General features: G+C 44.5%; 4 protein-coding genes across 5 annotated transcripts; 3 read left to right on the top strand and 1 right to left on the bottom strand.

The window, feature by feature from the left end:
- The first annotated feature begins 4,179 nt into the window (after positions 1 to 4,179).
- Positions 4,180 to 10,206, top strand: LOC137880767 (E3 ubiquitin-protein ligase RNF182). Its single transcript, XM_068722292.1, has 6 exons — positions 4,180 to 4,306; positions 4,497 to 4,644; positions 6,337 to 6,404; positions 6,808 to 6,979; positions 7,115 to 7,341; positions 7,450 to 10,206. The coding sequence occupies exons 1-6, from the start codon at positions 4,259 to 4,261 to the stop codon at positions 7,630 to 7,632; spliced, it is 846 nt and encodes a 281-aa protein (XP_068578393.1). The 5' UTR covers positions 4,180 to 4,258; the 3' UTR covers positions 7,633 to 10,206.
- A 2,027-nt stretch (positions 10,207 to 12,233) lies between these two features.
- zgc:109913 (regulator of G-protein signaling 9-binding protein) lies at positions 12,234 to 15,371 on the top strand. Its single transcript, XM_068721967.1, has 4 exons — positions 12,234 to 12,473; positions 12,550 to 12,753; positions 14,285 to 14,427; positions 15,198 to 15,371. The coding sequence occupies exons 1-4, from the start codon at positions 12,272 to 12,274 to the stop codon at positions 15,369 to 15,371; spliced, it is 723 nt and encodes a 240-aa protein (XP_068578068.1). The 5' UTR covers positions 12,234 to 12,271.
- Positions 15,372 to 16,549: 1,178 nt separating this feature from the next.
- On the bottom strand, positions 16,550 to 20,152 carry ube2c (ubiquitin-conjugating enzyme E2C). Of its 2 annotated transcripts, XM_068722296.1 has the most exons (7): positions 20,077 to 20,152; positions 18,402 to 18,532; positions 18,116 to 18,143; positions 17,804 to 17,890; positions 17,390 to 17,594; positions 17,230 to 17,289; positions 16,550 to 16,705 (listed from the first exon to the last, which is right to left on the bottom strand). In XM_068722296.1, the coding sequence occupies exons 2-7, from the start codon at positions 18,506 to 18,508 to the stop codon at positions 16,668 to 16,670; spliced, it is 525 nt and encodes a 174-aa protein (XP_068578397.1). In that variant the 5' UTR covers positions 18,509 to 18,532; positions 20,077 to 20,152; the 3' UTR covers positions 16,550 to 16,667. The 2 variants fall into 2 exon arrangements, with proteins under 2 accessions (XP_068578397.1, XP_068578396.1); XM_068722295.1 differs by lacking the exon at positions 20,077 to 20,152 and having other exon boundaries at positions 18,402 to 19,669.
- Positions 20,153 to 21,401: 1,249 nt separating this feature from the next.
- polr2j (RNA polymerase II subunit J) lies at positions 21,402 to 22,695 on the top strand. Its single transcript, XM_068722254.1, has 3 exons — positions 21,402 to 21,600; positions 22,091 to 22,199; positions 22,506 to 22,695. The coding sequence occupies exons 1-3, from the start codon at positions 21,458 to 21,460 to the stop codon at positions 22,605 to 22,607; spliced, it is 354 nt and encodes a 117-aa protein (XP_068578355.1). The 5' UTR covers positions 21,402 to 21,457; the 3' UTR covers positions 22,608 to 22,695.
- The last annotated feature ends 87 nt before the right edge of the window (positions 22,696 to 22,782 follow it).

Raw genomic sequence — 22,782 nt, 5'->3', positions numbered from 1 at the left:
AATCTGCAGCAATCATATATAAAGCAACCAGGCCACTGATTTTACACAACTGCAGTGTTGCTTTAACTTACAATAAAGGGAGAATACAGCAACTAGACTGATGTTTATCAACCACATATTGTTCCAACCTTAAAGCTTCAAGGACTACAGCAACTAAACCCACAGCAACTAAACATACAACTGTGCCCTCCTGCAACAGAACCTGCAGCAACTTAGAAATGAACTGTAGAGGTTTTAATAACCACCATGTTGCTTCAGCCTGAGGGAAACTACAGCAACCACATTGTTGGTGTTTAATCACCACTGTGTTGCTTCGGTGTGACGCGACAGCAACTCAACCTGCAACCTACATCCGTCTGGCACCTATCGACGCGACATCCACCGTCCAGCAGGTGAGCGGCAACACGACACCGTGACAACACGTACGCCTCTCCACCAATGAGGTCACAGCCTCAGCAGTGATGTCACAGTCTTATGCAAAACTATATTTAGCAACAAACAAAAGAATAGAGCGCTGATAACAATAAAAACAAGAGATGATCTGAACGAAAACGATGCAATGAGGGACAAATACATATTGTAAATGAGTTTAGAGCTAAAGGTTCTCTATGTGACAACCAGAGCTTTAATGTAAAGACAGACAGACCCAGATCCTCCAGCAGAGACCTGGTCCACTGTAGACAGACCCAGATCCTCCAGCAGAGACCTGGTCCACTGTAGACAGACCTAGATCCTCCAGCAGAGACCTGGTCCACTGTAGACAGACCCAGATCCTCCAGCAGAGACCTAGTCCTCCGTAGACAGACCCAGATCCTCCAGCAGAGACCTAGTCCTCCGTAGACAGACCCAGATCCTCCAGCAGAGACCGGTCCACCGTGGACAGACCAAGGTCCGGCTTCTCTGCAGCCTTGGACCTGCAGTCGGAGCTCCGGAGGGAGGAGGAGAGCTCAGCTCCCGGCAGCAGCAGCAGCAGCAGCAGCGTCGTCTCCTCCTCCTCCTCTTCCTCCTCCTCCTCCTCCTCCTCCTCCTCCTCCAGGAGCAGAGCTTCTCCTCTCTGCTGAAGACCCAGGACGTATTGCTGGACCCGAAGGAGGGAGGGAAGGGACCAGAACCAGGACTGAGAGGGTCAGACTGTCAGACCCTGCTGCAGTAGAATGAGAGGTTTTCTAAAGGGACTCTGGTGCTCAGAATCACTACAGCTTCTGTCCGCCCAAAATCAAGGCAGAATCTCAAGTTTATTGTGTTAACATAATCATTCTAGGTCTTTTGGCAGGTTTTGGTTTAACCCTTTTAATTGAATTGTAACCTGCACTACAACTCTTCAATTATTTCTATAAATTAGTGGTTTACTTAAAACCTTTCCTATTAGTTAACTTGCTCGCTAGCTACCTCATCACATGACACACTTTACTTTGTGTGTATTTGACAAATGAATGGATTATTTTTATGATATGGTAAATGATAACCCGCTATATTTACAATTTATTCACCTCATTTCCCGTTAAATCTCATGTAAAGTTTCCAGCTTGAATATTACCAGAGTATTGCAACTTTACTTAGGAGTGATGTCACAGCTTCAGTAATGATGTCAAAGCTTCAGTAATGATGTCACAGCTTCAGTGATGATGTCAAAGCTTCAGTAATGATGTCACAGCTTCAGTAATGATGTCACAGCTTCAGTAATGATGTCACAGCTTCAGTAATGATGTCAAAGCTTCAGTGATGATGTCAAAGCTTCAGTAATGATGTCACAGCTTCAATAATCATGTCACAGCTTCAGTAATGATGTCACAGCTTCAGTGATGATGTCACAGCTTCAGTAATGATGTCACAGCTTCAGTAATGATGTCAAAGCTTCAGTAATGATGTCACAGCTTCAGTGATGATGTCACAGCTTCAGTAATGATGTCACAGCTTCAATAATCATGTCACAGCTTCAGTAATGATGTCACAGCTTCAGTAATGATGTCACAGCTTCAGTAATGATGTCACAGCTTCAGTAATGATGTCACAGCTTCAGTGATGATGTCAAAGCTTCAGTAATGATGTCACAGCTTCAGTAATGATGTCACAGCTTCAGTAATGATGTCAAAGCTTCAGTAATGATGTCACAGCTTCAGTAATGATGTCACAGCTTCAGTGATGATGTCAAAGCTTCAGTAATGATGTCACAGCTTCAGTAATGATGTCACAGCTTCAGTAATGATGTCACAGCTTCAGTGATGATGTCACAGCTTCAGTAATGATGTCAAAGCTTCAGTAATGATGTCACAGCTTCAGTGATGATGTCAAAGCTTCAGTAATGATGTCACAGCTTCAGTAATGATGTCACAGCTTCAGTAATGATGTCACAGCTTCAGTAATGATGTCAAAGCTTCAGTGATGATGTCAAAGCTTCAGTAATGATGTCACAGCTTCAATAATCATGTCACAGCTTCAGTAATGATGTCACAGCTTCAGTGATGATGTCACAGCTTCAGTAATGATGTCACAGCTTCAGTAATGATGTCAAAGCTTCAGTAATGATGTCACAGCTTCAGTGATGATGTCACAGCTTCAGTAATGATGTCACAGCTTCAATAATCATGTCACAGCTTCAGTAATGATGTCACAGCTTCAGTGATGATGTCACAGCTTCAGTAATGATGTCACAGCTTCAGTAATGATGTCACAGCTTCAGTAATGATGTCACAGCTTCAGTAATGATGTCACAGCTTCAGTAATGATGTCAGAGCTTCAGTAATGATGTCACAGCTTCAGTAATGATGTCAGAGCTTCAGTAATGATGTCACAGCTTCAGTAATGATGTCACAGCTTCAGTAATGATGTCAGAGCTTCAGTAATGATGTCACAGCTTCAGTAATGATGTCAAAGCTTCAGTGATGATGTCAAAGCTTCAGTAATGATGTCACAGCTTCAATAATCATGTCACAGCTTCAGTAATGATGTCAATGCTTCAGTAATGATGTCAGAGCTTCAGTGATGATGTCACAGCTTCAGTAATGATGTCAGAGCTTCAGTGATGATGTCACAGCTTCAGTAATGATGTCACAGCCTCAGTAATGATGTCACTGCTTCAGTAATGATGTCAAAGCCTCAGTAATGATGTCAGAGCTTCAGTGATGATGTCAGAGTTGACTAACGATGATCCTGCAGCTGAAGGTTCTGTTAGAACCCGTCTGGTTCTCTGCTCAGGGCTCCCTCTACAACACTCTGTTAGTGGACAGTAATACACAGTACACTACACAGTAATACATAGTTTAGTATTGTACTACATCACTGACAGCTCTAGAGTCACGTGACTGTCATTGACACATCAATCACACGTGAAGCAGTGCATTGTGGGATTGTGTCTCTGAGCAGTAAATCTGGTCTGAAACTCGTCTTCTCCTCTCCGATCAGTCGGTGAATCAGCTGATCACATTGTTTCTGTTCACCGGACATGTGATCACATCTGACTCACCCGATTGGCTCATCTGGGAGGGGTTCAGGCACAGGTAAAGCTGTTGCCATAGCAACATCAGCATCCCCCAGTGTCCCCCCCCTCCCCCAGTTACATAACAGCTGCAGTCTATAAATACAGCACAGTGTGTGTGTGTGTGTGTGTGTGTGTGTGTGTGTGTGTGTGTGTGTGTGTGTTTCTGAGGCTACTCGATAAATTAACATCAACAATAAACCAGACGAGATAAGTAATAAATATATATATATATACAGTGATAGTACTCGCTGATACTCTGTCTTGTAGATACTGTTTATTGTCCCACTGACCCGTCTGTCTCACTGACCCGTCTGTCTCATTGACCCGTCTGTCTCATTGACCTGTCTGTCTGTCTCATTGACCTGTCTGTCTGTCTCATTGACCCATCTGTCTCATTGACCTGTCTGTCTGTCTCATTGACCCGTCTGTCTGTCTCTTGTCTCTCTGCAGATGGGCGTCCTCCCAGACTGTCAGACTGATCAGCTGATCTGGAGTCAGGTAGGTCACCGCTGCCTTCGTCTGTGTAGAGAGAGAAACAACCAATCGGTGCACAGTGTTACCTTATGTCCTCAGTATTGTGTCTGTCTTTGACGCTACTTCCTGTTTAAAACAAATCAAAACAAACGGATCCATTTGGAGTCCTGTGCATCGTCTCACCTCTAGTTAAAGACTAGTTTTACTCTTGTCTTCCAGTCAGCTGACGGCCTCAGGTTGAGCTAAGCTCCGTCCAACCGCTGGCCCCTCTTTCCTGGTTCGGGTGAAGACGACAGCCAATAGAAAATGAGCCTGCTCAAGGAGGCGGAGCCTGGCCGGGAGATGGAAGCCAAGGTGAGACTCCTCACCCACAGTGTCACCTCTAATATCGTTCCACAGTTTGAACTCTACACTTTACTAGATCTTGAACTAGAATTTAAATATGGTTCTGAGAGTTTGAACAAAAGCTTTTATTCGCTTCGTAGAGGGCGAAGACGCGGAATCATTTTAGCCGTTATAAAACCTTGTGTTGTCATGTGTGCAGACCTGGGCTCAGTCTCTGGTTTACACTCTGGAGGAACTCGAGTGTAAAATCTGCTACAACCGCTACGACACTCGAAGTCGGAAACCCAAACTGCTGGGCTGTCTGCACCGAGTCTGTGCCAAGTGTCTGAAGAAGATGGTCGACATGGGTGAGTCCACTCGCCTGGCAAAGATGAGTGAACACATGGAGGGTGAAGCAAGTTGTTTCCAGCGAGTTGTTTCCCATGAATCAACGGTAAAAGGGGCCGGTATTTGGTTTCCCTTGACACTAATCACAGCTGTAGACCTGAGACCTGGACTCTAGTCTCTTAAGACTTGGCTTGAGACTGGAGACCATCAACTCAGGGGTTGATGGTTTCTCTTGACTTCGATCGGAGGATTAGACTTGGACTCAAGCGTAAAAAGAGGTCACAAAAAGAAGTCCTTGAAAGATTTGGAATCACTTGATACTTTAGAGGACTTGGACTTTAGAGGACCTGAGTCTTGACTTGGACTTTAGAGGACTTTAGACCTGAGTTGGACTTCAGAGGATTTGAGTCTTGATTTGGACTTTGGAGGACTTGGGTCTTGACTTGGACTTTAGACCTGACTTGGACTTTAGAGGACTTGAGACCTGACTTGGACTTTAGAGGACTTGAGACCTGACTTGGACTTTAGAGGACTTGAGTCTTGACTTGGACTTTAGAGGACGTCAGACCTGACTTGGACTTTAGACCTGACTTGGACTTTAGAGGACTTGAGTTTTGACTTGGACTTTAGACCTGACTTGGACATTAGAGGACTTGAGTTTTGACTTGGACTTTAGAGGACTTGAGTCTTGACTTGGACTTTAGAGGACGTCAGACCTGACTTGGACTTTAGAGGACTTGAGTTTTGACTTGGACTTTAGAGGACTTGAGTCTTGACTTGGACTTTAGAGGACTTGAGTTTTGACTTGGACTTTAGAGGACTTGAGTCTTGGCTTGGACTTTAGAGGACGTCAGGCCTGACTTGGACTTTAGACCTGACTTGGACTTTAGAGGACTTGAGTTTTGACTTGGACTTTAGAGGACTTGAGTCTTGACTTGGACTTTAGAGGACTTTAGACCTGACTTGGACTTTAGAGGATTTGAGTCTTGACTTGGACTTCAGAGGACTTGAGTCTTGACTTGGACCTTGAGTCTTGACTTGACTCCATTGAGACTTGAATTGACTCGAGACATGAAAGAAAAGTCCAGTGGCGTGACTTGAACTTGTCTCAAGTTTTGATTTGTTTAAAATCACAACATCAGATCTCTGAGCGACGTGACTTGGACTTATCTTTAAGGACTTTAGACAAATCCCATAAATCACCTGTGAAGAGATGATTTACGAGTCAACGGTTTCCCTTGACATCAACCGCAGCTGTTGACCTAAAACTCCATCTATTTTATTTATCCTCGCGTCGGAACGGGAAACACCCCCCCCCCCCCCCCAACAAAAAAAAACCTTTACCAGGGAGAAAGCTTAGGGAGCGCAACAGAGGAGGGATCCCTCTGACTTGGACTTGTGTCAGACTTAAAAAATAAGGACTAAAAACTTGGATTTTTTGCCAATTTGAACTGATTTACTGTCAGTAAATAGTCTGTAGAATCTGCACTATTGTGTATTTAGAGATGTTTCTGGTGGAGCCCCTCAGAGTGACTCTACAACGTCAATTACAGACCGGTTTCCCATCTAGTCTTAACGGCTCTCAACATGGCAACGGATGAGTCGGCAGCTAGCAGCTAACAGTGCTAACAGTAGCAACGGTGCTGACGGAGCTATTTTACCTGTATGACATCATACTCATGTGTCATGTGACTCTTCTGATTGATTTTTAGGAGAGTCTTCTCCGTCTATCATCTGCTGTCCGTTCTGTCGCCACGAGACCTACGTCCCCGACGAGGAGGTGAGACTTTATTAACGAGGAGGTGAGACTTAATTTTGTTAACGAGGAGGTGAGACTTAATTAACGAGGAGGTGAGACGTTATTAACGAGGAGGTGAGACTTCATTAACGAGGAGGTGAGACGTTATTAACGAGGAGGTGAGACTTTATTAACGAGGAGGTGAGACTTCATTAACGAGGAGGTGAGACTTCATTTTGTTAACGAGGAGGTGAGACTTTATTAACGAGGAGGTGAGACTTTATTAACAAACAGGTGAGATTTAATTTTGTTAACGAGGAGGTGAGACTTTGTTAACAAGGAGGTGAGACTTTATTAACGAGGAGGTGAGACTTTATTAAGGAGGTGACTCTCCTCCATTTCGGAGTTGGACAAGCCGTCTTCCTGTCTCTGTCCTCTTGTTAAGGTGTGGTTGATGGAGGACGACCGACACATCCTGGCTGTTCTGTCTTGTCAGGACCGAGCCCGCCGAGGAGGAGGTGGAGGAGGAGGAGGAGGAAGAGGAGGAGGAGGAAGAGGAGGAGGAGGAGGAGGAGGAGGTGGAGCGGAGGTGGTGCTGAGTCCAAACAGTCTGACCGGTAAAGTAACAGGACAAGTTTCCTTTATCATGTTTGATTTCTTAGTTCCAGACTGGAACATAAAAGTCCTCCGTCTCTCTCTCTCTCTCTCTCACTCACTCACTCACTCACTCACTCTGTCTGTCTGTCTGTCAGGAGGAGGAGGCGTGGAGTCGTCCCACCGCTCCTCAGACTGTCTGGTCATCACCATCATGGAGCTCCCCGAGGATTCCCCGTCCTCGGACTCACTGAGCATGCTCAACGTGGTGGGTCTGTACCGCCCCCCCAGCCTGGACTCGCTGCCCTGCAACCTGCCGGCTCAAAAGTGTCGCGCCTGGACGTCCCGCAGCTTCCCCCGCTGCCTGCTGGGGGCGCTCTGCCTGGTCAGTACATTCAAACCAGGAAGGAAAGGCCGGACGAGCTGACAGGTGTGTGTGTGTGTGTGTGTGTGTGTGTGTGTCTGACGTGGTGTGGTTGTGTGCTTTGGACAGGTGTACTTCAGCTCTCTGCCTCTGGGGATCTACCTGCTGATGATCGGTCAGCTGTGGCTGGGCGTGGTCCTGGTGAGTCTGGTTCCCTCCACGCTGCTGCTGCTCGTCCTCTACGGCTTCTGTCAGTGTCTGTGTCACGAGCTGATGGAGGCGCTCGCCGCGCGCACGCACGCCCTGCCATGACACCGACAGTGATACAAACAACACGCCGCCCGCCGCCATCGACCGCCACGAACAGGCTGCTGTGACCATGACGACGACATCAACAACAACAACAACATCACACCACGAGAACTACACGGCCGTCACGACAGCGGTGAGAACCACCAGAACAAAGAGTCAACAACAACAACAACAACAACACAAACAACGGTCAGAACAACAACAGTGCCACCAGAACCAGCAACAAAACAAGTCACAACATGAGCTATCACACCAGAACCAACAACCCAACAGAACAAACCAAGCCAACATCAACAGAACCACCAAGCCGCAGATTTTACAATCGAAAGAAAACTAAAGAGGACATTCAGGCGGTAAAACAATACATCACAAAAACTGATTCAACAGAATTATAACATCAGTCTACTTCTGACTACAATTACATTCATGTGTTCCAGTAAATCGATGTGTTGCTTGGATGTTTTGTTGTAGAACAGAATAGATGACATACGTTATTGGTGTGTATGTCAATTTAAACCTTATGTTTTTATTATCAACCCCGGAGGTGTGAAACTAAATAAAAAAGAAAGATAAAAACATAATTCAAAGAGCTTTGACGACACGAGCACCGAGCGATATCACACAATCTGTAATCTGAAACACAACAATCGAACAACACAACAACCAGAATAACAACGACGGAACAACACCAGAACAACAACAAAACAACACCAGAACTAGAATTACAACAAAACAACACCAGAACCAAAACAACAACAAAACATCACCAGAACCAGAATTACAACAAAACAACACCAGAACCAGAACAACAACAAAACAACACCAGAACCAAAATAGCAACACCAGAACAACACCAGAAGCAGAATAACAACAGAACAACACCAGAACAACAATCACTCACCTATAGACTGACCCATCAGACACACCTGTCCACTCTGACCCCGCCCCCCCCTGAATACCAGCATTACCCCCCCCTCCCATCCATCCCTCCTTGTGGCTACAGCCAATTTAGACCAGGACCAGGTGATGACATCACAGAGAAGAGGCGGAGTTTATCTCTCTCTCTTTCTGATGTTTTACTGTGAAGGTTTTTCTCTTTGTCGCCTCCTGCTGGACAAACTGAGAACAAGCTGTTTAATTTTATATTCGGAAACAACAAACTGTCAGCCGATGTCACGGGACGTCTGTCAGCCACTCAGAGGAGACTTCTGCCTGTGAACATTAACGCTGTTGTAGACTGAAACCACTGTACTGTGCAGACTGACAGAGACTTTAAACAAATTAACCATGTTGAAAACAACACATGTAACTGTTTAATATGTGTGAATCTGTAACTGACAGTCATTAAATACGCTTGTTTTCTATTTTCTTAAGACTCCAGTACAGAGAGAGGTCCAGGACTGTTAGCCTTGCTTAGCACAAAGACTGGAACTAGATGGGAAACTGCTAGCTTAGCATCGTCAAAGTCCTGGCTTCCTGTCGAAGTGTATTCCCACAATGTCGGCAAAACATAAAGAAAAGGAGAATCTCCCGTTATTCTAACTTCTAAGTGTTCACATCCAAGATGCCTTATTAAATATCATAATACAAATTAAGTCTAAATTAGCTTCTTTGTTGTGTATTTGTCGCAGTTTGTTCAAATACAAACAAGTGTATAAATCCTTTTTAATGACCTGAGTGTATGAATTTAGTCAGATGTAACTGTAACTTTTCTGAATGTTTACACATTCACATGTGTGTGTGTGTGTGTGTTTGTGTATGTTACATAAACACAATAATTTGTGATATTGTCTACAGAAAACAACACTGTTGGTGGATGTTCTTCACGACATGTCTTCTTCAGCCACCACATGTTAATAACATGTCATTTCACAACCTGCGGTCGCAGTGCTGCAGAAACATACGAGCCTCAAAGAAAATCTGATGATTTTCCACCAGTGTCCTCTGAAAACACCAGAGAAGAAGTCACTTCAGAGTTTAACTACTATTATATATACTTTAACATTTCTGCTTCTACAGCTGTTCAATAAATAACGTACGATATGTAAATAATTTATTTTTTGATTAAACTAAGCTAACAGATTTCCCCCTGCTTCCAGTCTTTGTGCTAAGCTAACAGTTTATCCCCCTGTGCTAAGCTAACAGATTTCCCCTGCTAGCAGTCTTTCTGCTAAGCTAACAGATTTCCCCCTGCTAGCCGCCTTTGTGCTAAGCTACCAGTTTTCCCCTGCTTCCAGACTTTGTGCTAAGCTAACAGATTTCCCCTGATAGCAGCCTTTCTGCTAAGCTAACAGTTTATCCCCTGCTTGCAGCATTTGTGCTAAGCTAAACGTTTTCCCCTGCTTGCAGCATTTGTGCTAAGCTAACAGTTTCCCTCAGAGACGACAGAGAACGAGATGATTTAATGAGCTGTTGGACTGTTCCTTTAAGTTTTCTGTCTTTTTAAAGTGCCATTGTTTGATTTGGTGTTTGATTAATGATCATGTGATGATGTTGATGAGGAGGACACGGTTGGTCAGCTAGCCTGCAGCAGCTGTTGTGTCACTTCCTGTCTTTGTAGTGAGTGGAGCATGTGCAGTGTGTGCTCCATTTAAACATCGAATAAACTACAGACACTGAAATGTGACTAATCTCAGATTTTTTATACTTTGACTACTGCAGATATTACTACCGTTTACTGATTAGTATTACTGTTAGTAAAGTTACTGTTACTGCTATTTGTACAATAACTAGTGTTAACATTACTGTAACTAATGTCAACAGTTACCTCTTACTACAGTTAGTACAGTTAATGTTACTGTTAATGTTACTTCAATGAAGCCGCTGTATCAAAGTCCCGCACACACACCCACCCGAGCCAATCATGAGCCAAGATTGAGACCATAAACTCATGTTTACAATGTTTACTGAGGGAATAAATCAAGAGAGAAGTAGAGTCATTTTAGACTAGACTTCTATACAACCAGAGGAGTCGCCCCCTGGTGGACACTAGAGAGAATGCAGCTTTAAAGACACTTCCACATCGCCTTCACTCGGCAGAACCAAAGGTTGCCGAGTGACATCTACTAGTATCAAAAGAAAAAGGAAGTAGTAGAGTAGTAACGCCCGCCTCTTGCTTGATTTGAATGGCTACCTGGGTAAAGTGTGAAATTGATGAGCTATGCCTCTTTAGGGAAAGATTCAGTTTGTCTTTAAAGTTCACCTGGCAACACCTGTGATGAGTATGGTATAACTCTAAAGATTATTTAGTAGCAACCATGAACCATGAATGCGAACAAACATCTTTACCGTGACGACAGCAACATTAAAGGGATGGAAAAGACTATAGAACAGCACCTGGGTCCTTCTCTCTATAAATAACCCTGATATGACCTGGACAGGTGAATCCCTGACGCGAGGTTTGCCTGCAAAACAGGGCTGAGGGTAAAACAAAGAGGCTCCTGGGAGGACCTCAGCTGCCGTTAATTAAAAAACACTGACGTCTCCTGAGAGGAGAAGAAGAATGTTTATAGAAACCTGCCTGACATCACACAGTCCTCCTCTACAGAAGAAGGTTGATGGAGTCGTGATCAGGTAAGACCACAATCTAAAACTTTAAACATCCCGTCTTATGTCTCCATTACCACCTTTTTCTCTGATTTTGAACATTATAAATATACAGATTGTGTAAAGTATTAATATATTGTTTGTATCGCAGATTTAGATTTAAATCATTGCTGTCAGCTTCCGTTAATATGTAATCTTTAACATACCATGTTTCAATAAGTCACTGATTGTAAAGAGTTTAAAAGTTATTCATTTGTTACTTGTTTTATTAGTGGATAACAAATCAGATTTACTGACGCTTTATTAGTAAAGAGACATTTAATAAGAGTAACTTGCCAAATCGTAGAACATTTTGATTTACTAATAAAGGTCCTCTTAATAAATACATTTCTATTTTTTACATTTTAAAAAGAGCAGGTTTAAAATGTGTTTAGCGTGGTTTAAAATGTAATGATACAAACTGAAGGTACGCCTTCAGTTTGTATCTTAAAGCGAAGGTAGAAACACTAATTCTCCACTGCTACTCCATCAAGCTGTCATGGAGCCCACACTGTCACTAACTGCACTTCCTGAATAACTATAACACATTTTGTGATTTCAGAGAGAAGTAAACAGAAAAGTCTATAATATGGTGTCAAACCGATTCAGCAGCAAAAACAGGTTACAGATAAAGATAGAACTTCTCCGAGTAACTATAACAAAGTGATTGTGATGAAGGGTCAATTACCACTTAAATACATGAATACTGAAAATACATAATTCATGATTGATTGATCTCTAAAATGTTTCACTGTGATATCCTCTTTACAGGAAAATACACTTCATGATTTCAATGTATTTTCTTCTAATATGATGTTTCCAATGTCAGCTCTCCTTGTGATGACACATTATTAAAGCCGCCCTCTACAGGCCAACCGCAGTAACTACACAAACAGCGGACATTGACATCAAACGTTCTCAGGTATTTTTTTATCAGCATTTTTTTTTGTCAACCCATCTTGGCTAAAAAAAAAATCAATAATAAGTACCCTCATACAACGATAAGAGAACCGTACAGCTGCCCTGCTCCCTCCGGCAGGAAGACGATGACATCATGAGCCGGTGGCGGCGTTCCGTAGACGAGTTGGCGACGCGGCGGCGGCAGCAGGGCGAGTGTGAGCGCGCTCTGGAGGCCCTCGGTCGGGTCACCTCGTGTTTCCAGCAGCTGGCGGCGTCACTCGGCAGCTCGGCAGACTGCAGCTTCCTGCGAGACGAGATGGACGACACGAGAGCGCTCGCACACCGTATCTGCAGCGGTACGAAAAACCGCTCCGACCAGACGCCTGTCTGTCTGTATCCCACCTGACTGTCTGTTTGTCTGTCTGTCTGCAGGTCTGTCCCGGCGTCTGATGCATCTGCTGTCAGACTGTGACTCGGCCCCCTCAGGTGTGGAGGACAGACAGGCCTCAGAGCGTCTGTGGGTTCTCTTCCTGTCAGCTGTAGAGAATTTTCTGTTTGACCTCTGTAAGGCCTGCGATCTGATTGGACAGTTTCCTCTGACCCAGCGCAACAACAGGCGCTCGTTAGTCAATACAGGTCAGCTGATGGCCTTCATTTCCTGTCTGTGGAACCTTCCTTCCTTGTCTCTTTTCTTTCCTTCCTTCTAACTGAACTGCTGAGTGTTTGAAACCTGGAACTAACTTAAAGATCTGAACTACCTTAAAGATCCTTACAACCTTTCAATGACACCTGTGTGCTCCTGAAGGATTCCTGGAGCGTCTTCAGTAATTCCTAGATCCTTCCTATAAACTCTTCAAAAGACACCTGAAGCCTCCTTTGAACGTCCTTATGGAATACCACACCGCTTTCAAGGACCCTTAGAATATGGAATATCTTCAAGACCCTCTATAAGAACCCCAATAATCTCATCAAGAACTCTCACAGCCTCTTCAAGGTTCCCTGACACTTCCTCTCTGACATCTACAATATCTTCGAAGATTCCTGGAACACTTTAATTTATTCTTGGTACTTCTCCTTGGGGATTCATATTCCTCATGGACCCAAACAACGTATGCCAAAAATCATGAATATCCTTCCTAAAGTACTTAAATCTTTTCAAAGACCAATAGACATTCTTCAAGAATAAATCTGACCACTGGAAGATGTTCAGGGGTGACAGCTGACACAACCTTAAGAGAATCTCTCCTTCAATGATCCCTTAAACCTCTTGGAGGACCAATAAGCATTCTTTAAGGACCCACAGAACCTTCTCTGGGATATCACTTGTTCAAACTACCACAGAACCTCCTTAAAAGTTTCTGGTACATTTTCAAAAGATCCTTCAAATCATAGAAGAATAGAAATGCTTTTAAGACTCATCCAACCGCCTCATGGACCACCTGAACCTCTTCAATGGTCCTGTTACCTAAAAGCTCCTAAAGAATAACCGGAACTCCCGAGATGAGTCCTACATTCAAGGACACCTACAATTTCCCTGAGGAGCACTGGAATTTCTTTAAGCTCTAGATATCTAAAATGTTCAAATGACCCCCTGAACCAATCGCGAGGTAATTTTTTTCAGAAATCCTGAAAAGGATTGAACCTACCCAAGAATCTAGGCAACTTTCTAAAGAATATCTAAAAACCTCTAGAGCCTTATAAACCACCTCAAGAATGGCAGTGCAGTAAATCCTTCAAGGACCACCCCTACAACCTTATTGAGGACCATTGGAACTTCTTAAGGAGCTTTTAAACCTCCTCAAGGTAACTGGAACATCCTCAAGAATACCCTTCCCTCAATCAGTCCATGTACCTCCTTGTGGACTATTTGGCATTCTTCATGGTCTCAAAGAGCCTCCTCAGTGATACCTCCTTGAAAAAATGCTGTTACATCCGCAATAATCCTCCAACATTTGAAGGATTAACCTCTTTTAGGATTGTAACGTCCTCAAAGACCCCTACAACCTCCTTTAGAACCACTGAAACCTCTCTCAGGAGCCGTAGACACGCCTTAAGGATCTTTTAAAACAAATGATAATGGATCAGTACAGTCCGATCTGATTTTCTTGTATGTATTCTACTAACGTTGCACGTCTGCCCTGTCTGTGTGTTCACTCTCTCTCTCCAGGATGTATTGATGGTGTGGTGGGCCTGGCAGCTCGAGTGGCTTTAATCCAGGTGCCATGGCTCACCTTGGAGGAGGTGCCGAGCCCTGATCTGACCAATCACATCGCAGCGCTGGAGGCAATGCTGAGTGAGATGCAGATGAGGGTGAGACAGATGCAGAGAGAGGGAAAACTGTTTAGAACAGATTGAACATGACAAGATTTCACCTGCAGACCACTGGTCTGAAGGAGTGTCTGTACCAGGGGCAGTGTCTTGTACGTGGTAGAGTGTCTTGTACCTAGGGGAGTGTCATGTACCTGGTGGAGTGTTTGTACTTGGGTGAGTGTCTTGTGCTTAGGGGGAGTCTCTTGTACTTGTTGGAGTGTCTTGTACTTGCTGGAGTGTTTGTACCTGTGAGAGTGTCTTGTATCTTGGGGAGTGTTTTGTACATTGCTGGAGTGTATGTACCTTGGGGAGTCTCTTGTACCTTGGGGAAGTCTCTTATACCTTGCTCGAGTGTTTGTACCTGGGGGAGTCTCTTGTATCTTGGGGAGTCTCTTGTACCTTGCTGGAGAGTATGTACCTGTGGGAGTCTCTTGTACCTTGCTGGAGAGTATGTACCTGTGGGAGTCTCTTGTACCTTGCTGGAGAGTATGTACCTGTGGGAGTCTCTTGTACCTTGCTGGAGAGTATGTACCTTGCTGGAGTGTTTGTACCTTGGGGAGTCTCTTGTACCTTGGGGGAGTCTCTTGTACTTGCTGGAGTGTTTGTACCTGGGGGAGTCTCTTGTACCTTGGGGGAGTGTCTTGAACCTTGGGGGAGTGTCTTGAACCTTGAAGGAGTGTTTGTACCTGTGGGAGTGTTTGTGTTTGGGGGAGTGTTTATACCTGGAGGAGTTGTTTGCACATTGAGTAGTGTCTTGCCGTGTTCTGCAGGTTCCTGTTGCGTTCTGGTCAGTAGAGGCAACCCAGCCAGCATGGGCCGAAGCTTGCGGTGACGTGGAACAGCCGGATGATACCCTGGAGGACCTGATGGAGGTTGAAGTCGTCTCTAACAACAAGATGACCTGCTGCCAGCCACCGTGCTGTGGACTGGGCTGTGTCGGGTAGAGGAAGCGAAGCCCCAACTGACATCACCTGGATTAATCATACCTGACAACATGACAGGATACTCATATATGAATCATAGATGTTATACAAATAAACGTCATTGTTCATAGTTTTATTACTACCACTGTTTAGAGTACAAACACATTTAGAGATTTTAAGAAGTCAAAATATTTTTTGAGTTAAAAGTAACAAATATGAGAATAAACTCCTGGTCCCTGCATGGGACAAACTGGACATGGATAAGATCAGAAAGTCTTTCAGAGTTTGTCGACTGTCTGTGAAAACTGACGGGAGGAAAGACGACCTCGTCCTCTTCTTCAAGGAGGGACGGCCCTGAACCTCGTCACTCAGGTCCGACGGCAGAGCCGGGAGAACCAGCACAAAGCAGTTTATGGGGAGGAAGATAAAGTGGAGCTGTTTAACAATGAAATTAGTTCTTGATATACTGTATATAGATCTGTGTGTTTATACAGTATGTGCTGCACTGTGTATATCATATGTTTGTGTACTGGCTGTGAACCAAGGTCTCTCTGGGACAAATAAATCGACATCTGTAGTTTTGAGTTTGCTTGCAGCCGAATCTGTAATTAGGTATGTGACTGTACTATTAACGTAATGTAGTGCTGTAACTTTAACAGTGCAATGGGGAACAATAATTCATTCTAATGCATGACCAATTATACTTATAAAACAGAGAGACTTATAAATAAATAATAGGCCTGCCTTTAACATAAGCCTTTTTAATAGTTATCTGAATAAACAGTGTTCACATTAATATAATAAATCCCACTTCAGCAGTTCTTCTTAGTCAGTTTGGTGCTTTATACATCAGACTTTGGCTCCGTAACAGCAGGGATGCCGGCTGGTGAAGCAGTGAATCATGGGAAGACATTCTTCATGTTGAGGTTTGATCCGTAGGCTTGTTTAGCCGCAAATTTAAAATGCAAATGAATATTTTAATTAGAACACATGGAGACGAGATTGTTGCCAATCTCAACTAAAGGTCTGCTCGTTGTATTTATGTAAAGTGTATTTGATAGACTGTTACAGTACTCATGGAGAAATGTCTTGCTGCATTAATAGCTACTGCTAACTGGTTCAGTGAAATCTAACGTAATAACTTAAGTTGACACAGATACGCAGCTGATATCTGCTCCAATAAAGCCTCAGTCAGTGTGTTGAATTAGGAACTTTATTGACACAGCAAGGTGGACAAACATAAAAATATTTTACAAACACAGAAGGCAAATAGACAGAAGAAGAAGAAGAAGAAGAAGAATAAAACGTGGAGCTGCTTCAATTCTGGAAGGTCGAATGTAGATGAGTTTTAAAGGCTGAAAGAGACAAAACAGCCATTAGAAATACATCTCCCATCAGCCCCTGCTTCCCATCTGGTCTCACCGCAGATCTGTTGTACAGTGAAACAGCTGCAGTTCAGTTCAATCCGCCGATCTCCCTCAACGACAGACCCGATTACGGAAGCTCCAATATTTGACCACTATTTGTGGGTTTTACAAGTTGTAGGACTTATTGGGCTCGTTTGAGACGAGTCAGTCAGACGCAGACCATGCAGTTGAATCACCGTCTGGCCGAGTGCATCGTACGGTGAACAGTCATTTCGTCCGACTCGCCCTGGAGGCTCGACTGCGTGAAACCTGGAAGTGTCCCGGGACAAAAGACGTCCGCAGTCTTGAGCAGTTTCACTCCTCGAGCTGAAACGCTCGAAAGGAAGTGACATAGTATAGATCTAGCCTAGCCTTGAGTTCAACTGTATAACTGTCCCTTTTTAAAAAGGAACAGTTATAAAGTAAAGCGTCCTTTAGACGCGATGTCAGTGAACGCAGCAGCAGCCTCTCACCTTCTTGGTTGTCCCAGAGTTCAGCAGCAGTTGTGTTCAACGGACTCTCGTTGTTTGGTTCTGAAACAAACATCAACGTGTAGTTTACACAAATAAACACATTAACAGGGCTTGAGCAAACATGCGTCCAGAATGAACACAATGTTGATGAGAACGTTACCTCCCAGCAGGCTCTGGATGGACAGCAGAATGGAGCGGACGTCGTAGAGCGCCGACCACTTGTCCTTCAGGATGTCCAGACAGATGAAACCTTGTTCGTCCACGTTGGGATGAAAACAGGGAGTGACGAACTTCACGCGCGGAGCCTGATACGGGTAACCGGCAGGAAACTCCAGAGACAACCGGTACCTGAGACCCTCGTACACCTGAGAGACAGACGGGTAAACACAACGTCGTACTCAACAGAGAGCAAAGAAGAGCAAAGAACACCGATGGCTTTTCTCATTTTATTCTCCCCGACTGGTCTAAAAGTTTGATTGACAGATCGGACAGTGTTTGCAATGCAGCTCTGACATCACGCGGTCATCATCACCGATTATCAACCAATCGCTGCTCTGCGTCTGTGCGTACGTACCGTCCCCTGAGCTCCGTTGATGGTCCCGATCCATTTGAAGAGATTATCCGATTCTGGAAACGCTGAGACCCCCTTATCACCCGACATCTGCATCGACAAAACACACACACACACACACACACACACACACACACACACACACACACACACACACACACACACACACACACACACACACACACACACACACACACACACACACACACACACACACACACACACAGAGAGAGAGAGTCATGTGATGTCATCGCTGCATCATCAGAGAGAGACCAGTCATGTGACGTCACACACATGTATTGGATGTAAACTCACCATCAGAGTCATGAGTTCCTGCTGCAGCCTGCAGACACACAAACAACTTTACTGTTGTGTTGAAACGACACACATCTTCAAACCTCAACGTAAATATTGAATGACTTTGTCTCAACATGAGCAGATGAACTACTTTCACGGGTTATTCTGCTCGTGATGAGACAGAGTCAGCTCATTGCTGGTGGTTAAACACCGGAGTGAGATCCGTTAAGAGGCCGCAGCGCGGTCCTCGTAGTCGGTACCGTGAGTCACAGCAGAGACGGACTCGTTTGTGCGTCTCTCTCACCGTTTGGACACAGAGCTTCTGGCCGCGCTGCCGCCGCTCTCGCTGCCCTTCAGAGCGGCCGTGGACGAGGCTGCCGCCGCCGCGGGGTCCATGTTCTGAGAGGCCATGAGTGCAAGATGGAGCGTTCACTGCTGGAGGCGAGACAAGACAGACGGTCAGAGAGACAGACAGACAGAGAGACAGACGGACAGGCAGTCAGAGAGACAGACAGACAGACAGAGAGACAGACAAACGGGCGGTCAAAGAGACAGACGGGCGGTCAGAGAGACAGACAGGCGGTCAGAGACAGACAGACAGGCGGTCAGAGAGACAGACAGACAGGCGGTCAGAGAGACAGACAGACAGGCGGTCAGAGAGACAGACAGACAGGCAGTCAGAGAGACAGACAGACAGGCGGGCGGTCAAAGAGACAGACAGTCAAAGAGACAGACAGGCGGTCAGAGAGACAGACGGTCAGAGAGACAGACAGACAGGCGGTCAGAGAGACAGACAGACAGACAGGCAGTCAGAGAGACAGACAGACAGGCGGGCGGTCAAAGAGACAGACAGTCAAAGAGACAGACAGGCGGTCAGAGAGACAGACGGTCAGAGAGACAGACAGACAGGCAGTCAGAGAGACAGACAGGCAGACGGGCGGTCAAAGAGACAGACGGTCAAAGAGACAGACAGGCGGTCAGAGAGACAGACGGTCAAAGAGACAGACAGGCGGTCAGAAAGACAGACAGACAGACGGTCAAAGAGACAGACAGGCGGTCAGAGAGACAGACAGACAGGCAGTCAGAGAGACAGACAGACAGACAGACAGACAGAGAGACAAACAGACAGACAGACAGACGGGTGGTCAGAGACAGACAGGCGGTCAGAGAGACAGACAGACAGGCAGTCAGAGAGACAGACAGACAGACAGACGGGCGGTCAAAGAGACAGACGGTCAAAGAGACAGACAGGCGGTCAGAGAGACAGACAGACAGGCAGTTAGAGAGACAGACAGACAGAGAGACAAACAGACAGACAGACGGGCGGTCAGAGACAGACAGGCGGTCAGAGACAGACAGACAGGCAGTCAGAGAGACAGACAGACAGACGGGCGGTCAAAGAGACAGACGTTCAAAGAGACAGACAGGCGGTCAGAGAGACAGACAGACGGTCAAAGAGACAGACACGCAGTCAGACAGACAGACAGGCGGTCAAAGAGACAGACAGACAGTCAAAAAGACAGACAGACGGTCAGACAGACAGACCGGCGGACAGACAGACAGACGCTGACACACAGCCTTCACGCAGCGGATAAACTCTCCCTTTAAATGACCGTTAGCCAACAGCAGCCATCGTTACGTATTAGCTACCCGGATGTAGCAGCACTGAACACCGTGTCGGTTGAATTGTAAGACACACAGCCCGGTGTTAACGGGGACAAAACGGTCGGTAATCCAGTAACCGTTGGTGAGCTATCACTAACGTGTTCATGCTCCGGTTCTGTGTTAGCTCGATGCTAGCGACAGTTAGCGTTAGCTCATCGGCCTAACTGGAGGTTAGGGTTAGCTTCGTTGTTAGCATGTTTCTTAATTAACTTAAAGCACAAAGAGACTAACCGCTGCTGGATCTCAACAGGTACACACGGAACAAACACGCTCACGCGCGTGAACCGGGTGAGAAGTCTACCTGCGGTACTCACCGTGTATCGGTCTGTTAGCGGCTCGAGCTGCTGATTCAAACTGAAAGTCGCTGCCGCCCCCCTCGTTTAAACCGGCGCCTCCTCACACTCGGAGCCAATCAGCGCCCGACGTTTAAAAACAAACTGCCCCCTGCCAACCAATGAGAAGGGCGCAGACGGAGGGAACAGCGATGTGATTGGTCAAGAGGAACGTCCGGAAATACGTTTAGTTAACGCGTCACAGAGTTGAGACGAACGATTCAAAAACAAACTTTTAGTGTTTCTTTTGTTCATGATATAATATATATGTATACTATAATGTGTATATGTATAACTATATATATAGATATATATCTATATCTATATATATTTATATTATAATGTATATCTATATATATATATTACATGTATCTAGCTGATACTTTCATCCAAAGCCACTTACAATAAAGTTTATAATAATAACAACAACAACAACAACAATAATAATAATAATAATCATAACGATAATAATAAGAATGATATAATAATAAAGTGTATTATCATTTATTAAATCGCAACAAAATGCAGTTTGTAGTCTCATTTTGTTACATAAGAAAAGCGCACAAAAATAAAAACTATATTATATGGTGGAGGGTGGATTTCATGCTCATCATGATCAATATTTATTTTCTATTTTAGTTGATTTGTTACTTTTTTGTTATTCTTCGGTGTTAATATTTAATGAAACTCTGGCACAAGAATTTCTTTCGACATTAATAAAGTTTCAGCTTCTGTATCTCTTGCCAGATGTCAGTCTGCAGTGGCTATTATCTTCTAATATTATTTGGGCTCTTATTAATAATAATGTTAATATGCTGAACTGTCTCAAGTGCTGCATCAGAGGCGAGAAATAATACTGGACTACAACTACAATCCAGGTGTGTTTTGAACACATGGAACTAATGCAAGAAGAAGCAATATGGGTTCCCGGTCACACTGGTGTTAATAGTTCCTTCTATGTTATTGGAAAGCATAACAATGGAAAGTGTGGATTTTGTGAAGAAGAAGAAACTGTGGACCATGTTTTATTGTCCTGTCAGCGAGAGAAGGTCAGAAAAAAAGGTCTGGAAAGGAACGAAAAACTTTAGTGACAAATGTTGGAAACTTATTCTGGAATATTTAGAGTCAAATAGAATTTGAGGAAAATTTTAATTATAATTTTTTTCTATTTATTATAATTTTTTTAATTTGTATATATATATATATATTTTGTTTTTTTGTTTGTTTTGGCTGTCGTATCCTCACTCCACACTCCAGATTAGTGGGTGGCGGTAATGAAACAAAAGAAGCCGGAAGTCGTCTTATTTTGAAGGGAGCGTGTTGCCGGTTGTCGCGAGGTTGCTACAGCGCTCAGAGTTAGAAGATGAACGCGCCTCCCGCCTTCGAGTCGTTCCTCCTGTTCGAAGGGGAGAAGAAGATCAGCATCAGCAAAGACACCAAAGTGCCGAACGCCTGTTTGTTCACTCTGAACAAAGAAGACCACACGCTGGGAAACATCATCCGGGCGTAAGAGGCTAGCTGTAGGCTAATGCTAACAGGCTAACAACACGAGCTGAGGCTATTTGATAATAACTCATTAAATGTCTCTCTCTCTGTTTTCTGTTATTTAGAGCTGATATAGACATGGACAGAATAATAGAAACATCTTTGTAATTGTTCAGCTGAATAAACAAAAACACCGCTGGGTCAGATTGGGGTTTCCTATTAAAGCAGTGCTAACAGAATGCTAGCGGGTATAACAGGGTTGCAGATGCAGGCTACATGCTCAATGCAGCGGCTTTTATTGTGAAAGGATCAGTCTGAGAGTCAAAGGACTAATTCACTGATATCAGACATCAGGCCGATATTGACTCAAAAAGATGGATCTGTGTCAATGAGGCCGATTTATTCAATTCAATTATATGTTTATAATACAACATTATATATGGCTTATTAAGTAAACAGTGTGTGTGTGTGTGTGTGTGTGTGTGTGTGTGTGTGTGTGTGTGTGTGTCAGTCAGCTGTTGAAGGATCCACAGGTTCTGTTTGCTGGTTATAAAGTTCCTCATCCTCTGGAACACAAGATCGTCATCAGAGTGCAGACCACACCTGACTACAGTCCACAGGTAACACACACACACACACACACACACACACACACACACACACACACACACACACACACACACACACCTGACTACAGTCCACAGGTAACACACACACACACACCTGACTACAGTCCACAGGTAACACACACACACACACACACACACACACACACACCTGACTACAGTCCACAGGTAACACACACACACACCTGACTTCAGTCCACAGGTAACACACACACACACACACACACACACACACACACACACCTACCTGAGATGAGTCATGGGGGGTCCAGCAGCTCAGCGTGTCTTTTATTTTGACAGGAAGCGTTTACGAACGCCATCACAGATCTGATCAGCGAGCTCTCTCTGCTGGAGGAACGCTTCAGAGTCGCCATCAAGGACAAACAGGAAGGGATCGAGTGATGCCTCGCCCCCTCCTCATGATGATGTTACTTCCTTGTTTGATTATTGGATTGTTTTTGTAAATAAAATGACGTGATGTCACAACCTGCAGGGTTTGTTTTTATTACGTTTTTTAATAAAAAACACAGCATTAACAATAACTACTTTTGATCATTATGTGTGTGTGTGTGTGTGT

The sequence above is a fragment of the Cebidichthys violaceus genome, unplaced genomic scaffold (genome assembly GCF_023349555.1).
Source record: "Cebidichthys violaceus isolate CVI_PGR_0920_01 unplaced genomic scaffold, fCebVio1.0.p SCAF_29, whole genome shotgun sequence".
NCBI classification, from domain to species: Eukaryota; Metazoa; Chordata; class Actinopteri; order Perciformes; family Stichaeidae; genus Cebidichthys; species Cebidichthys violaceus.
The sequence above is the reverse complement of the archived record's forward strand: the minus strand, read 5'-3'. Positions and strand labels throughout refer to the sequence as shown.

Excerpts from the sequence above, each read along its gene's own strand:
- LOC137880767 (XM_068722292.1), top strand. The coding sequence starts at position 4,259 with ATGAGCCTGCTCAAGGAGGCGGAGCCTGGCCGGGAGATGGAAGCCAAG. Across the intron at positions 4,645-6,336 it reads GAAGAAGATGGTCGACATGG|GAGAGTCTTCTCCGTCTATC; the intron begins GTGAGTCCACTC and ends ATTGATTTTTAG. Across the intron at positions 7,342-7,449 it reads TGCTGGGGGCGCTCTGCCTG|GTGTACTTCAGCTCTCTGCC; the intron begins GTCAGTACATTC and ends TGCTTTGGACAG.
- polr2j (XM_068722254.1), top strand. The coding sequence starts at position 21,458 with ATGAACGCGCCTCCCGCCTTCGAGTCGTTCCTCCTGTTCGAAGGGGAG. Across the intron at positions 21,601-22,090 it reads CTGGGAAACATCATCCGGGC|TCAGCTGTTGAAGGATCCAC; the intron begins GTAAGAGGCTAG and ends TGTGTGTGTCAG. Across the intron at positions 22,200-22,505 it reads CACCTGACTACAGTCCACAG|GAAGCGTTTACGAACGCCAT; the intron begins GTAACACACACA and ends TTATTTTGACAG.
- ube2c (XM_068722296.1), bottom strand. The coding sequence starts at position 18,508 with ATGGCCTCTCAGAACATGGACCCCGCGGCGGCGGCAGCCTCGTCCACG. Across the intron at positions 18,144-18,401 it reads AGAAGCTCTGTGTCCAAACG|GCTGCAGCAGGAACTCATGA; the intron begins GTGAGAGAGACG and ends GTGTGTCTGCAG. Across the intron at positions 17,891-18,115 it reads AGGAACTCATGACTCTGATG|ATGTCGGGTGATAAGGGGGT; the intron begins GTGAGTTTACAT and ends TTGTCGATGCAG.
- zgc:109913 (XM_068721967.1), top strand. The coding sequence starts at position 12,272 with ATGAGCCGGTGGCGGCGTTCCGTAGACGAGTTGGCGACGCGGCGGCGG. Across the intron at positions 12,474-12,549 it reads CGCACACCGTATCTGCAGCG|GTCTGTCCCGGCGTCTGATG; the intron begins GTACGAAAAACC and ends GTCTGTCTGCAG. Across the intron at positions 14,428-15,197 it reads TGAGTGAGATGCAGATGAGG|GTTCCTGTTGCGTTCTGGTC; the intron begins GTGAGACAGATG and ends CGTGTTCTGCAG.